Consider the following 16,921-nt stretch of genomic DNA (forward strand, 5'->3'; position numbering starts at 1 on the left):
TTCTCCTATGTTTTCTTCTACAAACTTTATGGTACTAGCTTTTATGTTTACTATGGTTTCCTTGAATTAATTTTTTTGTTTGTGTTGTGAGGTAGGAAATGAGATTCATTTTTTCCTGACTATATTTATCCAATGTTCCAGCACCATTTACTTAAAAATCTTTCCTTTCTCCATTAATCTACCTAGGTTCCTTTGTCCAAAATCAATTGGCCATGTATGTGTAGGTTTATTTCTGTACTCTTTACTCTGTTCTATTGATCTTTTTTTTTATCCTTATGCCAGGACCATATTGTTTTGATTAGGTAGCTTTTTAAAAAAAGAAGTCTGGCAGATTTCAAGATTGGTTTATCTCTAAATTCATTGTTTTTCTATATAATTTATAATATATATCAGCTTCTTAATTTACAATAAGAAAAACACATACACACACACACACACACACAAAGTCTGTTGGGATTGGAATTGTAAAATTACTGAGCTGTATGTAGAGATATAACTGAATGTTGACCTTGTATCCTGTGATATTATTAGTTCTAATAGTTGTTTTATAGATTCTCAATGATTTTCTACATGAAAAATGAAAATAATGCCATCTGCAAATTAAGACAATTTGACCATTTTTAGTATGTACATGTATACAAAATATATAAGTGATATTTAGAGACAAAGAGACCAAGAAAAACACAAACCCATGATTAAAGCAAAAAAGGAAAATAACTCTTAATTTTTCCAATGTTCCTTGTTTCAAAGAGGCTGCTGCTTTAATTCAATCCTCTTAATTTGGGATTACTGTTAAATTTCTTTTTTCTTTATGAATACCCATAAGTAATAGTCAGCCTTTATAGCAGTGATGTTCTTCTGGTGAGTTTAGTAATGCTCTTAATTTCTCTGGGCCTCAGTTTCCACATTTTTCAAATGATAGGATTTAGTCAGATTATTTTCTAAAGTCTCTCAGATTCCTGTGAATCCTGCATCTTAGCTCTCAATACATCAGAGGCAGTCAGGTGGATATAGAAAGGGTGTTTTTAGAACATATTGTAACTCTTGTCATTTCCCTGTTGTAAATATGCTATAGACTTGTGAAATGATCAGTTTGAGTTCATTATTAATTCTGTTTATCCTGGAAACTTTGTCCTCATTTTGTTCCATTTGTGTCTGTGGCTCTGTGTTGAGAGTTTACAGTTAATTCACTTAAATTTTTCTACAACTTTTATTTCTAGGCTTCATAGAGCCCAGTGTGCAATTAAACAGACTCAGGTAACTGTTCAGAAAATTGGAAAGGAAATTGAAGAAAAACTAAGACTCACATCTACAAGCAATGAGCTGGTAGGTTTTTATATATTAACCTGTTTAAACTCCTTGATTTCTAAATGTGATCATCATGTTCTTCTTGTATTAATTTCCCTCATTTCCCCCAAAAAACTTTAGGTAGTTTTTTCTTTCTTTTCTTTTTCTCTTAATGTTTCACTGAGACTTTTTTTTTTTTTTTCACTGAGACTTCTTTTAGCATTTAAATATTAGAAATAAATCTTCCCATCTGCTAATTATGTAACATACAAAGTGCCTGCCTTTTTATGCTAGTTAAAACTTCAGATTACATACAATAACTTAGAAGATAATCAAAAGCTATTTTATTAATATCTCATAAATGTGAACTCTAGACAAAAATTGTATAGTGAATGAAAAATAGCTGCCAGAAGGAAAAAATAATAAACTTTAGGGACTAATCTGCTTTTAAAAGATGAATTTAAAGTTATTTGGATTGAACTTAATAGGATGGTTTATGGACAGTGTTCTCTTTTGGAAAAGATTCTTTTAATGAGGTATTTCCAAAGAAATAGAAATTCCAATCCAAATGAACAGATTTAAGTTATTAGTATAATTTTGGGTTGCTTTATAATCTTTCTAGTGGAGAAAAAAATATTAATTTTGGAATGAAGATTCTGTCTTTTTAAGCAAAGTAGTGGGTATAACTAATAAACTGAGCTTTTAAAGCCATGTAGCTATTGATAGCTTTTGATGAAATCTGAACTATGGATAATGATCATTTCAACTCCTCAAATTAAGTCCTAAATAAAAAAATTTTAAGTAATTGTTTGTACGAACTCATTGTCATAGTATTTTCCAGTTGTTATTCGCAGCACTATCAACCTGGCAAAAGGTCTTTATATCCCCAAACAAAAGTTCCATTACCTTTAAGATTTGCCCTAGATAATAATTCAATAGATGAACTATGAAAAAGCAACACTGCAATTAACATACACAGACTTCTCTCTCATGGAATTTGAAATTAATGGATGATAAAGTATTTAATCTACATAAAATTGCTGATTTTGACGTTTAAATGGCAGTATCATATAGTGCAACCTAATATATAAAACGGCTAGTGCTGTACCTGGCATGTAGCAGGCATACAAAATATGGTAGCTGCAGTAACTGTAGTGGTAATACTTACTATTCATATAACTTTTCTTGCCTATGGAAAATATTCCACTTCGGAGAAACTGTTAAACCACCTCTTATTGTAACTTAGGCCCAATAAAGGAACAAATTCCAGACCGCAGATATATTGGAGGAGGAGAAAAAATAGCTAATTTTAATCCTTTCTGTAGTGTACAAAAATGCCACATTTTTGGAGCCTTTGTCTGGGGAGAAACTGCTAGGTTTTATTTTTCTTATTTTCCTCTCTCAAGGCAAGACTGGGAAATTACTTATTTCATTAAATGACAGCATATGCTTTGTCTCAGTATAGAAAAATGTATGTTTAATCCTATTTTTCTAAAATATAAGTGGTGACACGCAGAGCAAGGTGATAGAATGTATGAGTTTAAAGAGGTCAGGTTCAGAGGTTCACTGTGTGTTTTTATGCTGCCTGCTCAACATATAAGAAAATCACTGGATTTTTGAACTGAAAGTGAACCTAGAAATCTAGGTCCCTCGTAACCCCACTTAAAACTACCCCCCTCGGTACATTCTGTTCCCTTTCTTGCTTTGTTTTCTCCATAGTATTTATTACCCTTTAACAAGCTATATACTTTACATATGTATTTTATTTGTCTGTCTGTCTAAACTCTGTGAAGAGAGGGATTTTTGTCTTATGTTTTCCCCCTCACTTCTGTTATTCCCTAGTGTCTAGGAAAGTGTTTGACACATAGTAGGTGCTCAATAAATATTTGTTGAATTTAAGAATGAATCTAGCATAATCTTCTCTTTTTAAAGAACAGGAGAATGAGACTGCATAAAGTAAGCAGCTGTCCCATAATCATTTGACAAATGGAGGCAGAAATTTTGGTTTCTTGGTCTCCTTTCAGGGAATAATGCCATGTATGCCATGTACTTGTTAATTTTATCTGATTTAGGTTTTACCTGTAGCAAATCAAAAGCCTTTGCTATTATCTTTTTTCTTCATTCCCTTTCCAAATTGACCCAAGGTCATCATACTCCAACCCAAGCATTTTCAATGTATAAAAATTAATTTTAATTTTAGCCTAAGTATAAATGCAGTCAGAAGGAATACTTGATGGGGAAAGAAATCAGATTACCTTCTAAGAGCAAATGTAATTAACTGTTAGAAGAAATTGGGTACATACTTGATGACTTTCAAAAACGTGGCATCCTCTCACATTACAGCAATGTCCAACATAATTTTTTTGGTATTTAATTATGTTTTTTAGGAAATTTCTGCTTTTGTCATTTTGAATTTTTGTTTATATGTTTTGGATTTTGTCAAGTTGCCTTTCCTGTATCTGTTGAGATAATTTTATGTTTTTTTCTCTTGTATTATGATGGTGAAATACAGTGATTGATTTTTGAATGTTAATCCGACTTAGCATTCCTAGGGAAGGCCCCTCTTGTTCATGATGAATATTCTTTTTATGTTTATTTCTATGTTCAATTTGCTAGAATTTTGTGAAGGATTTTTGCATGTACATTCATGTGGAATATTGGTCCCTAGTTTTGTTGTCTTGTCATCTCTTTTTCTGATTTTGTTGTTGGGTAATGTTAGTCACAGCTAATGAACTGGAAAGTTGTATTCTGTTTTCTGGAAGAAGAAGTGTAGAATTGGAATTATTTCTTTAATGTTTGGTAGAATTTGCCAGAGAAGCCATCTGGGCCTGTTGTTTTCTTTGTGGGCTTTGAGCTAGGAATTCAGTTCTTTAGTAGTTGAAGTGTTATTGAAGTTACCTGCTTCAGTAACTTCTTGAGTGAGCTTTGGTAACTTATATTGTTCAGTGATTTGTCCGTTTTGTTTGAGAGATCAGTCTTTTAAATTTTAGCTATATTATTGGGTGTGTAGTGCTTTCTTATTTTGACTTATAATTGTATTTCTATTATGAACATTTTTCTTATCTTTATTGGTTATTCATGTTTAAGAGGTGTCATTTTAAATATTTTTGCCCATTAAAAAAAGAAAAACTCTTAAAAAAACAATAAATCAAAAAAAATTTACAAAAATACAAAATATATATATACATATATATAAAAGAAAAACTCTTTATTTAGATTTCTAGAAAACTTGCAAAAATAGTTCCGAGAGCTTTCATACACCTTTCATCCAGTTTCCCCTAATGTTAACCTCTTGTATGACCGTGTTTTTTGACATTGTACATACGACTTGGTATATCATCAAACCAAAAAATTAACATTGCTATATCACTATTAACTATGGACTTTATTCGGGTTTCACCAATGTTTCCACTAAAGTCTTTTATTTTACAGTATTTTTAGATTTATAGAAATATTACAAAGATAGTACAGAGAGTTACCCTGTAAACCCCACACCCAGTTTCTCCCATTATTAATAGGTATTTTATAGAATATCCTTTGATTGGGATTTGTCTGATGTTTTGTTGTGATTAGACTAGGTCCTAATGTCTTTTTTTAATTCCAATATCTAGTCCAGGATACCACATTGGATTTAGTCATCATGACTTCCTAGGTTTCTCTAATCTTTGACAGTTTTTCTTTCTTTCCTATTTTTAAGTCACTGTGACAAATCACTGTTAATAACCTTGATCACTTGGTTAAGGTAATGTCTCCCAGGTTTATCCTCTCTAAAGTTCCCTTTCCATACTCAGTTTTTTGAAACCAAGGTAGTAAGTCCTGTCTTTACTCAAGAAGAGGAGACTTAAGCTCCACCTCCTGGAAGGGAGACTATCTACATACATTATTCGGCATTTTCTTGTGAAGATTCGTCCCTTCTCCCCACCACTCCCACTTATTTTTTATTCAATCATTTATTTATCAGTATAGATTTGTGTATATTTATTTTATACTTTAGGTTATAATCTGATACTATGTTATTTATTTTCTTGCTTCAACAGTGACATTGAGAGTTCTTTCAAGTTGGCTCATGTGCCTTTTTAACATGCCTCCTTTTTTGTTCGTTTGTTTTTTAAAGCAGGTTCTTAATTTCTGGCACTGTGTGATCCAGGCTCATCATGTATTTCCCCTGTCTCAGCCCTAGAAACAGCCATTTCTCCTAGGATTCCTGTTCCTTTCATTGGATAATGGTATTTAGAAACAAGGTCTGGGCACTGGGTGTGCTTGTTGCTGCTGAGTTGTAACCGCTTCTAGGCCCTCTTAGTGAACAGAGCCGGTGCACACAAACATCTGTCTCTCTCTGTATTGCAATTAATGTGAGTTCATACTAATATATTCAACTCTAACACCACAGAGTTTATTCTAGCCACGCCCCACTCATTTTGTTTATTTGTAGTATCTTTTCTGATAGTGAGAAACCATTACCTACAATTTATTTGCTTATTTTTTCAGTCCTAGTTTACAAGTCAAGTAGGTTCAGATTTTTTCCCTTATTTTTAAATGGTATTTTGTGTTCTTATGTTGTGGTTAAAGACTGTGGGCATGCACGTATGTGTGTGTATATTTTTTTTCCTGGATATAAGTCCTTTTTCTGATATGTATGTTGGGAATATTTTCTTCCAGTCTGTGGCTTGCCTTTTTGTGTTCTTAATGATGCTTCCTGAAGCACGAAAATTTAAAGTTTAATGAAATCCAATGTATTTTTTTAAATTTATTTTGTGGTTAGGGCTTTTTATGTTCTTTATAAGAAATCTGTGCCCAACCCCAAATCACACAAGTTTTCTCCTCTGTTTTGTGCTAGAAGTTTATAGTTTTGGGCTTTACATTTAGATCTATGATCCATCTCAAATTTAGTTTTTTTATGAGTTAAGTGAGGCAGTGCTTTCTTTATGAATATTCAGTAGATTTAGCATCATTTCTTTCCTTTCCCCATTTAATTGTGTGGAAATGTTTGTCTAAAATCAGTTCATTTTATGTGTGCTTCTATCTCTGGATTCTCTGGTTCCATTGATCTGTATGTATATCCTTCACCAACTCTTATTATTATAGATTTGTCTGCTTAAAAACAGATGGGGTAAGTCCTCCAACTGCGTTTTCTTTTTAAAAGTTTCTGTGGGTTTTCTAGGTTCTTTTTATTTAGATGTGAATTTGAAAATCGGTTTACCAGTTTCTACAGAAAAAAAAAGAAAAGCCTGGTGGAATTTTGATTAGGGTTTGTAGGTCATTTTGTTGAGAATTGCCATCTTAACAGTATCAAGTTCTCCAATCTGTGAACATGACATATATCTCTTTTATTTTGATTTTTTCTTTAATTCTCTTAGTAATATTTTATGGCTTTCACTGTAGAGATTCTGGACATCTTTAATTAGAGCTAATTCTAAGTATTTTATGGGAGGTTTTTTGTTTGTTTTTGGCATTGTTGTGTATGGGATTATTTTTGAATTTTTATTCCTCATGTGTTTCCTGCTAGTATATAAGACTACAACTCATTTTAATTTAGTAACCTTGTGTCTTGCAATCTTGTTATAGTAACTTTTTTGTTCTCATAGTTATTTTGAAGATTTCTTGAGATTTTCTACATAAATAATCATACCTGCAAACTTGGACTGCTTTATGCACTTAATTTTTCTGCCTTATTTCAGTAGCTAGGACAATGTTGAATAAAAATGATAAAGATGGAAGTCCGTTATTTGTTCCTGATCATAGGGGAAACGATTCGTCCTCTTTTCTCCATTAAATATAATGTTAGCAATGCCTTTATTGGTTTAAGGAAGTTCCTGCTTATTCTTAGTTTCTGAATTCTTATCATGAATGGATGTTGAATTTTGTCAAATGCTTTTTCTACATATGTGAAAATAAATAATTATGGGATTTTCTTCTTGATTCTGTTACGTGGTGAACTGCGTTGATTTCATTTCAGATGTTTAACTAACATTGCATTTCTGGGATAAACCTGAGTTGGTTATAGTACATAATGTTTTTTGTATCTTGCTGGATTTGATCTGGTACAAATTTAAGGATTTTGTGCCAATATTTATTGGGAATATTGGGATGCAATGTTTTAAATTACTTTGTTAGATTGGTATTAGGATTATGGTAGTCTGGTACAATTAGTTGGGCAGCGTTCATTTTTCCTAATCCATCTTGACTAGAAACAGAATCCTCCTGGATTTTTAATATTTTCAAATACTCTGCTGAGATTTCATGTCTTTTTGTTCATTATGAGAATATTTTACTTTTCTTCAGTCAGCATATTTATAATAGTGGCTTTAAAGTTCTTATCTGATAATTTTAACATCTGGGTCATCTCAGAGTTGGCATTTTTTAAAAAAATTGAAGTATAGTCAGTTTGCAATGTTGTATCAATTTCTGGTGTACAGCATAAAGTTTCAATCATATATATATACATATATTTGTTTTCATATTCTTTTTCATTATAGGTTACCACAAGATATTGAATGTAGTTTCCTGTGCTGGACAGTAGAAACGTGTTTATCTGTTTTTATGAGGATTTTCCTTGTAGGTCTGATAGTAAGAGATATTCTACTAAGTTTCAATCGGTGTTTTGTGTGAATTGTTCCGTGTATAGATACAGTTTTTGTTGTATTCGTGGGAAAGGGTGAGCACCGCCGTCCTTCTACTCCACCGTCTTGGCATTCCTCTTCAAGTTGGCCTATGTTGATTGTCTTTTCCCTAGAGAATGAGTCACATATTGTGGCTTTTCATATACTGGGTAATACTGCATAGTATCCTGGACATTGTGAATGTAATTTTGTGGAATCTCTGGATTTTGTTGCTTTGCTCCAAAGGATATTGATGTTCTAATTTTAGCGGGAAGTTAACTTGGTTCAGCTCAAACTGCCATGCCTGCGATGGACACTGGCTCAGATTTCAGTTCAGTACTCAGATCCTTAGGCGTGGCTGCTTTCTGTTTGCTTCATGCATGTATGATTTAGGCTTCAGAGACTTAGATTGAATTTAGACAGAATTTGGGGTTCCCATTCTCTGCGTCCTCCATTCTGGATTGCCTAACCTCTTTCCCCTGGTTTCTCCTGCCAGAAAGATAGTTGTCTTTTTGTTGCAGTTTAACCGTGGATACCCTCAGGGCAAAGTCATAGAAAAGGGGAATTTCACTCTGCATGTTGGTTGTTTGCACTAGGTTCAGACTTTACTCTAAAATCTGCCTGCCATTGATCAATCTTTAGACCCCTCAAGTAGTAGCTTTGTGTATTTTATCAAGTCTATAGCTGTTATTTATAGGAGAACCAATTTGTTAGGTACTCTTTCTCTTGTACGTTTTATTATTATATATATATTTTTGCTCTATCTTCCTAGCTGGACCTGAGTTCTATGCCTTGATAATGCCACTGAGTCTATGAAATTAATGGATTGGATTAAATATTTTACTAAGGAAAAATTTTCTCTTTCTTAGTGGTTGAGCAGGTATAGGTACAATAGAGGCAACCTGTAAATGACATTTTAAAGCATATTTGTTAACTTATAGCACAACTGCTATAGTTCTAAACCTTTTTTTCAGATTGCTAATTATTTCCACTTTTTATGGGAAAACTAATATAGATGAATAATGCCCTAAACCACTCAAGAGCCCTTAACACTCTGAAAATTGTAAAGATTTCAGAGAATTTAGGGTATAGCTATTGATAATGCCTAAGTTAATAAATGACAGGTGAATCCTCACATTTACTATGCAGTCAATCTGTTGTGATATCACAAATCTTATAGACTCTGGAAAACTCCACCATACGGTCGTGAGAAAATGAGAGTGAAAAAGAGAGATAACAGCTTAGTATTATTATGAAAATATTTTTGATCTCACAGACTCTGAAATGGTCTTAGCAACCCTCATGGTTTCCTGGACCATGCTTTGATAACTTTTGCCTAAGCCTTTTTGGCTCCACTGTAATCTGTGAGGAGAAAATTGTTTACTTTAATACGTCATTTACAGATCAGTCTGTCCTCCTGAAATGAATCTTTAACATAGCGCACCACTGTTTTTGTAAAGAGACATAAATGTGTGTGTGCTTGCAAATACATGAATGTATCCGTGATTTTTCAGATCAGATACAGTGTTGTATGAAAACACCAAAATCTAATTAAAAGTGATCCATTGGAGATGCACGTATGACATTAACTATACTTGGAGTAAACAGATAAGTAGAACACAGAAACCCATTAGAAGATACTTCTGGAACATTAAGATCTTTGAGTCCTTAAATGCATTTGAAAAGAAGCAGAACCAGATTCCATTTGGGTAGGGTTTGTTTACTCATCAGAAATTAGAGCCAACAATCCTGGTTTTGAATGACTTGATATATTCCTGTCAATGGGCCAGTTTTTGCACAGGGACCATAACACAAACACACTATATACACGCCTTCCTGAATTAGTTTAGTGTTTAGATTAACTTGTTCCCTTAGTCTTTGATTCTAGTAAACATAACCCAATTTGAGCACGTACCCTGGAATAGAGCATATTAACCCCTACCTATGCATATCCCTGTGTTCTCTGAAGAGTTGTTTTTCTTTTCTATTTTTTTTTCTCTACCTAAGTAGAATTCAGTTTACATATTTTGTGGAAAAATACAAGTTAAGGAAATTGAACACTTACTTCTTTGTGGAAAAAGATTGCTTCCTAGGAATTTACCTATTTTTTTCCCTCAGTGATGTAAAAACAGTGATCACACTATTGGATTACCAAAGAAACCCCAATTGTTTCTTGATTCCTTTTTCTTTAATGATAGGCAACCTCATTGACTTTTGGTCTTTGTTTTTATAGAGAATTGGCAGGGCAAAATGACTTCTGTCTCCCCTAGACCCAAGCCCTTAGAAAGCAGAAACCATTTCTCATTTATCAAGAAGCACATAGAAGGACCTTCATAAATATTTGATTTGTTCAGAAAAAAATTGCTTAGGAATGTTTTATATTTCAAAGAATTTTCCAGTCAAATATGATAATGATGATTGGAAATAAGCCTTACTGCTTGTTTTCTTGGCTTGAATGTCTTTAACAGATGACCATACCATCTGTTTAGAATCAGTATTTCAGAAATGAGGAAGAAAGCATTTGGGGTGAGAAATGATAGCTGTAAAGTACTTTCCACACAACTGCCAGAAGTCATTTTCCATGCCCGTTGCTTTAGCAAGGCCATACCATTATTCATCTCACCAAGTACCCTTGCTTCCTCATTGTCTGAATCAAGTAGAAGCTGACTTTTTCCTTTTAAAATTTTCCACCAGCTCATCCCAGGACTTAGTACCCTGTTCAGTTTACTTAATGAGTGGTCCCCCACCATTAAATTTTTATTTAGTATATGTCTTAGGAAGGAACTAGGTACAGCCAAATTGCTGTTTGGTTAAGATTTATGTCATGGAAAATCATGAAAAGCATGTTATTGACACTATTGATAAAGACCAGGAGAGAAGGGGACACATTCATAGTGCAGTAATTGTGTGTAAATGCAGACACCTGCTCCACATCTATGTTCATTGTAGGGGTAAGATTTCAGATTTTATCTAGAGACAAATTCTGGCAAGGTATTTAGATTTTAAAAGGGAGTCTGAATAAACTTTAAGCCATGGTTTCATAGGTTAAAGTAGGAAATATTTTTATGGAAAGATAAGTTAACAAACTTATTTAGCAAACAATTGTATCATTGGTGGAATGTGTCTGGGATTTGTTTTAGTAAGTGAGCATTCAATAAAATTGACTTTTTTTGAGGTACAGTTCTATCACTTTTAAAAAAGTGAGCTTTATTATATTAGAGTGGCACATTTGTTATAATTGTTGAATCAACATTAATATAATATTATTAACTAAACTCTAGTTTACATTAGGGTTCACTCTTTGTGTTGTATCATTTTATGAGCTTTGACAAATCCACAGTGTCAGGTATCCACCATTACAGTTTCATACAGAATTGTTCCACTGGCCTCGCTGGCCTAAACCCCTCCTCCCCCCATCCTCCACCTGTTTATCCTTTTCCCTTCCTTTGGAACACCTGGCAACAACTGATCTTTTTACTGTCTCCACAGTTTTGCCTTTTTCAGAATGTAATATAGTTGGAGTCGTACAGTATGTAGCTTTTTCAGATTGGCTTCCTTTCTTTAGCAGTATGTATTAAAGTTCCTCCATGTCTTTACATAGCTTTTCACAGCTCATTTCTTTTTATTGCTGCATAATACTCTATTGTTATTGGATATGCCACAGTTTATCTTTTACTCTATTGAGGTACATCTTGGTTTCTTCGAGTTTTGGCAATTATTAATAAAAGCTGCTATAGACATTTATATGTAGGTTTTTGTATGAACACAAGTATTCAACTCATCTGGGTAAATATCTAGGAGTGTAGTTGCTGGATCATATAGTAAACCTATGTTCAGTTTTGTAAGAAATTGCCAGGTCATGTTCTAAAATGACTAGCACTTTACATTGCCATCAACAATGAATGAAAGTTCCTGTTGCTCCACATCCTTGCCAGCATTTAGTATTGACAGTGTTTTGGATTTAAGCTATTCTAATAGGTGTGTAGTGTTGTTAAATGGTTGTTTTAATTTGCAATTCTCTGATGACTTATAATATTGAGCATTTTTTCATTTATTATCTCTAATCTTTGGTGAGGTAGCAGTTCAGATCTTTTGCCCATTTTTAAATTGGGTTGCTTGTTTTTCTGTTGTTGAGTTTTTAGAGTTCTTTGTGTATTCTGTATTACATTCCTTTATCAGATAAATGGTTTTCAAATATTTCCTCCCAGTCTGTGGCTTGTCTTTTCATTCTATTAATAGTCATTTTTGCAGAGCAGAAGTTGTAATTGTAATGAAGTCCAGCTTAACGATTTCTTCTTTCATTACTCATGTATTTTGTGTATGTAAAAAGTCATCTCCAAGCCCAAGGTCACCTAGATTTTCTCCAATGTTATCTTCCAGAAGTTTTATAATAACTTTTATTTCACATTTAGATCTGTGTTTCATTTTGAGTTAATTTTTATGAAAGGTACAGGTCTAAATCTAAATTTTTGGTTTTAATTTTGTTTTCTTGTATGTGAGTGTCCAGTGGTTCCTGCACCATTTGGTGAAAAGGCTATCCTTTCTCCACTGAATTGCTTTTGTTCCTTTGTCAAAGATTAATTGACTATGTCTGAGTGTGTCTATTTCTGGGCTCTGTATTCTGTTCCACTGATTTATTTCTCTGTTCTTTTGCCCATACCACAATGTCTTCATTATTGTAGCTTTATGGTAAGTCTTGACATTAGATAGTCTTCCAACTTTGTTCTTCTCCTTCAGTATGTATTGGTTCTTCTGGGTTTTTTTCCCTTTTGGTATAAACTTTAGAATCAGTTTGTTGATACCCACAAAATAATTCGCTGGGATCTCACTGAATCTATAGATCAAGTTGGGAAAAACTGACATCTTAATAATGTCTTCCTATCCATGAACATGGACAACTTTCTCCACTTATTTGGATCGCCTTGATTTCCTTCTTCAGAGTTTTGTAATTTTCTTTACATAGATCTTGTACATATTTTGTTAGGTTTGTATCTAAATATTTTATTTTTTATACTAGTGTAATTTATGTTGTGTTTTCAATTTTAAATTCCTATTATTCCTCGCTGTTACTTAAGAAAGCAGTTGACTTTTGTGCATTAACTCTGTATCATGGAATTTTGCTATAATACACTTACTAGTTTCAGGAGGTTTGGGGTTGGTTCTTTGTTTTTTTATTTTTGTTTCTGTTTTGTTGATTCTTTCCAATTTTCTACATAGACAATTATATCACCTGTAAACAAAGTTAATTTTATTTCTTCTTTCCCAGTATGTATAGCTTTTATTTCCTTTTCTTGGTGTTGCATAGCTAGGACTGTCAGTACATGTTTAATAGAATGGTGAAAGGAACTTAGGGAGAAGCATCTGGTTTCTCACCAGTAAGTATTTTGGCAAATATTGGTAGGTTTTTCAGCAAGTATTCTTTACCAAATTGATGAAGTTTTCCTTTATTCTTAGTTTGCTGAGAGTTTTTTAAAAATCATACATGGGGGTTGAATTTTATCACATACTTTTTCAGCATCTATTAATATGGTTATATGATGTTTCTTCTTTAGCCTGGATGATGTGGTAAAATCCATTAATTGATTTTTGAAAGTCGAACCTACCTTGCATACCTGGAATATAGTTCATCTGGCCATGGTATATAATTCTCTTATACATTGATGGATTTGATTTGCTAATATTTTGTTAAGGATTTTGCATTTATATTCATGAGAGATACTGGTCTGTAATTTTCCTTTCTAGTGGTGTCTTTTTTTTTTTTTTTTTTTTTTTTTACTGAAGTATAGTCAGTTTGCAGTGTTGTGTCTAGCGGTGTCTTTGGGTTTGGTATTAGGATGATGCTGGTCTCGTGGAATGAGTTAGGAAGTTCTTCTATATTTTGGAAGAGATTTTTTAAAACTGTATTATGCCTTATTTAAATGTTTGGTAAAATTCACCAGTGAAACCATCTGGGCTGATGCTTTCTGTTTTGGAAGATTATTAACTATTGATTTAATTTATTTTATGATAGAGGCCTATTCAGATTATCTATTTCTCCTAGTATGAGTTTCAGTAGTGTCGTTTCAAGGAATTGATCCATTTCATTTGAGTTATCAAATTTGTGAACATAAAGTTGTTTATAATATTCTTAATTGTTTTTAATGTCCATGAGATCAGTTGTGGTGGCCCCCCTTTCATTCCTAAAATTAGTAATTTCTGTCTTTTCCCTTGGTTAGCCTGACTAGCATTTTATCAATCTTATTGACCTTTTCAAAAACACAGCTTTTGGTTTTGCTTACTTTGTGATTTAATTTATTCTGTTTGGACTTCATTACCTTTTTGAATCTTTAGATTTATTTCTTTTGCCTAATTTGGGAAGTTTTTAGCCATTATTTCTATGAGTACTTTTTTATTCCTGCACACTTTTTCCTTTCCTTTTTGCACTTGATGATGCAAATATTAGGTCTTTTGGTATCATTTTGCAGATGCCTGAGGCTGTTCATTTTTCTGTTTAAATTGGGTAGTTTCTATTGTTGTGTCTTCCAGATTAAAGATTCTTTTCTCTATTTCTTACATTCTGCTGTTGAGGTTGAGTTTTTTATTCCAGTTCTTATATCTTCATCTTCTTTACTGAGATTTTCTATTTCTTTGCCAAAATATTCTATTTTTGCATTTGTTTCAAGCATGTTCTTAATTTCTAGTCAAGCATTTTTGTGATGAATATTCTCAGGTCTTTGCCTGATAATGGTAACATGTCTGTTATCTCATGCCGGCATCTATTGATTATCCTTTTTCAGTTACTTTGACATCTTTCTGGTTCTTGATATAAGTGAGTTTAATGGAACCTTGTACATTTTGGGTATCATGAGTCTTTGGGTCTTATTTATACTTTCTATTTTACCTAGCTTCCTTTGACACCTCTGGTAGGGGAAGGAAAAAAATGCCTTCTGATTACTACCAGGAAAGGGTGGAAGTCCAAGTTCCCCAGGAAGTGTCCATTGACACCCATGTGGCAGAGGGGCCTGGGGAGGGCTTGTTATGCTCACTAGGATTGGGAGTTCCAGCTGCCCACATAGGGGATAGGGTGGCCTCAGTAGTGCCATGTAGTAGTGAAAGTTTTGACTCTCCACTAGGCCGCTGATACCACCTAGCAGGGAGGGAGAGGATTATCTTGTTATTGCTGCAAGTCTGGGCTCTCTCTGTGGTGTCCACTGATATGATAGGAGGCTTGGTTGGTTACCATCTGGAAGAAATGAAAGCTTCAGGTTGCTATTTGGCTTTCTTTGAAATCTGAGGATATTGGAGCACCTTGGTTCAGCTTGGCAAGGTTGGAAATCTACTTTTTGTTTCTATAGATTTGGCTATTTTGGACATTTCATATAAATGGAGTCTGTAGCCATTTAAACCTGGCTTCTTTCACTTAGCATAATGTTTTCAAGATTTGTCCATGTTGTAGCATCAGTACTTCATTTCTTGTTATTGCCAAGTAATATTCCATTGTATGGATATACCATGTTCTATTTATCCATCAGATGATGGACATTTGGACTAATTCCACATTTGGCTATTATGAATATTGCCACTGTGAACATTCATATTCATGTTTTTGTGTAGACATGTTTTTGATTCTGTTGGGTATATACATGTGTCTAGGAGTGAAATTACTGGGTCCTGTAGTAGCTCTGTGTTTAACATTTTGAGAACTCCATTTTTTTTAACAGTAATGTGTGTTAATCTCCTCCTCACCCTTTCCCCTTTGGTAACCATAGTTATTTTCTATGTCTGTGAGTTTGTTTTTGGTTTGTAAATAGAATTTGTATCTTTTTTTTTAGATTCTGTATGTAAGTGATATCATTTGATATTTGTCTTTCTCTGACTTTATCAATCTAATAATCTCTAGGTCCATCCATGTTGCTACAAATGGCAATATTTCATTCTTTTTATGGCTGAGTAATATTCCATTGTGTGTGTGTGTGTGTGTGTGTGTGTGTGTACGTGTGTACACACACACACCACATCTTCTTTTCTTTCTCCATTTCCTTTTTACTATTATTTTTTGTCTTGGGTCTTGTATTGTGATGTCAAGAAAGAGGCCTGAGATATTTTGTAGTGTGTTTTGGATTTTAGAAAGAACTGTTTCTTTCTAAAGATCTTAGATTTATTTCTACTCTATTCTTTGCTTACGTCTGTGTTTGTTCCATTAAAATGACAGGTGCCACTAATTAAGTTACTCAAAAGATCTATAAGTTACATGAGTATTAAAGTGCTGAATCAGTAATATTTCAAAACATTGTGAATGTTCAGTTACTCAAATTCATGACTTTTCTATTCATAAATTTACCTGTGCTTTTAATTATTTAGAAAAAAGAAAGTGAGTGCCTGCAATTAAAAATTTTGGTGCTTCGAAATGAATTGGAAAGACAGAAGAAAGCTTTGGGACGGGAGGTGGCATTACTGCATAAGCAACAAATTGCATTAAAGGATAAAGGTGAGTAAAAACAGCATACAAACAGCCTAACCTACACATACAGTAATTTTCATTTCTTCTTCTCCATAGGCTCAAATAGTCATCTTTGTATAAATATACTGATAACAATTAAAAAATTTTTTTTGAAGTATTTTGAAGTTGATACATACAGAAAAGTGTATAAATACACATACACACACTTCAGATTTTCAGAGTGAACATACCTGCATAAGCAGAATCTCCATCAAGAAACAGCATTACAAGGACCCTAGAAGCTGCTTCATGTTCCTTTTTATTCAGGGCATCTCTAGCCAGACTAACCACTAGCTCGACTCACTGTACCATAGATTGACTTTGCATAATTTTGAACTTTATACAAATGGAATCATATGATATGTACGTTCTGTGTCCTGGCTTTTGTCCAACGTTGTGTTTGTGGAATTTACCCTTACCTGCATGTAATGTAGTCTTAGTTTATTTTTACTGCCAGTTGTATTCATTGTATGAATATGACTTCATTTATCCTTACTTTTGGCATTTTGTTAATTTCTAGTTTGGGATTATTACAGGTAATGCTTCCTGGAATGTC

General features: G+C 33.3%; 1 protein-coding gene across 1 annotated transcript in view; it reads left to right on the forward strand.

Annotated features, from left to right (window-relative positions):
* The window catches only part of UVRAG (UV radiation resistance associated), a 254,326-nt gene that overhangs the window by 110,083 nt on the left and 127,322 nt on the right, over positions 1 to 16,921 (forward strand). The window contains exons 7-8 of the mRNA XM_032489420.1: positions 1,221 to 1,326; positions 16,227 to 16,353. Of these exons, the coding sequence (XP_032345311.1) occupies positions 1,221 to 1,326; positions 16,227 to 16,353 (233 nt within the window). The remainder of the gene's footprint in view (positions 1 to 1,220; positions 1,327 to 16,226; positions 16,354 to 16,921) is intronic.

This window comes from Camelus ferus, chromosome 10 (assembly GCF_009834535.1).
Source record: "Camelus ferus isolate YT-003-E chromosome 10, BCGSAC_Cfer_1.0, whole genome shotgun sequence".
Taxonomy (NCBI): domain Eukaryota; kingdom Metazoa; phylum Chordata; class Mammalia; order Artiodactyla; family Camelidae; genus Camelus; species Camelus ferus.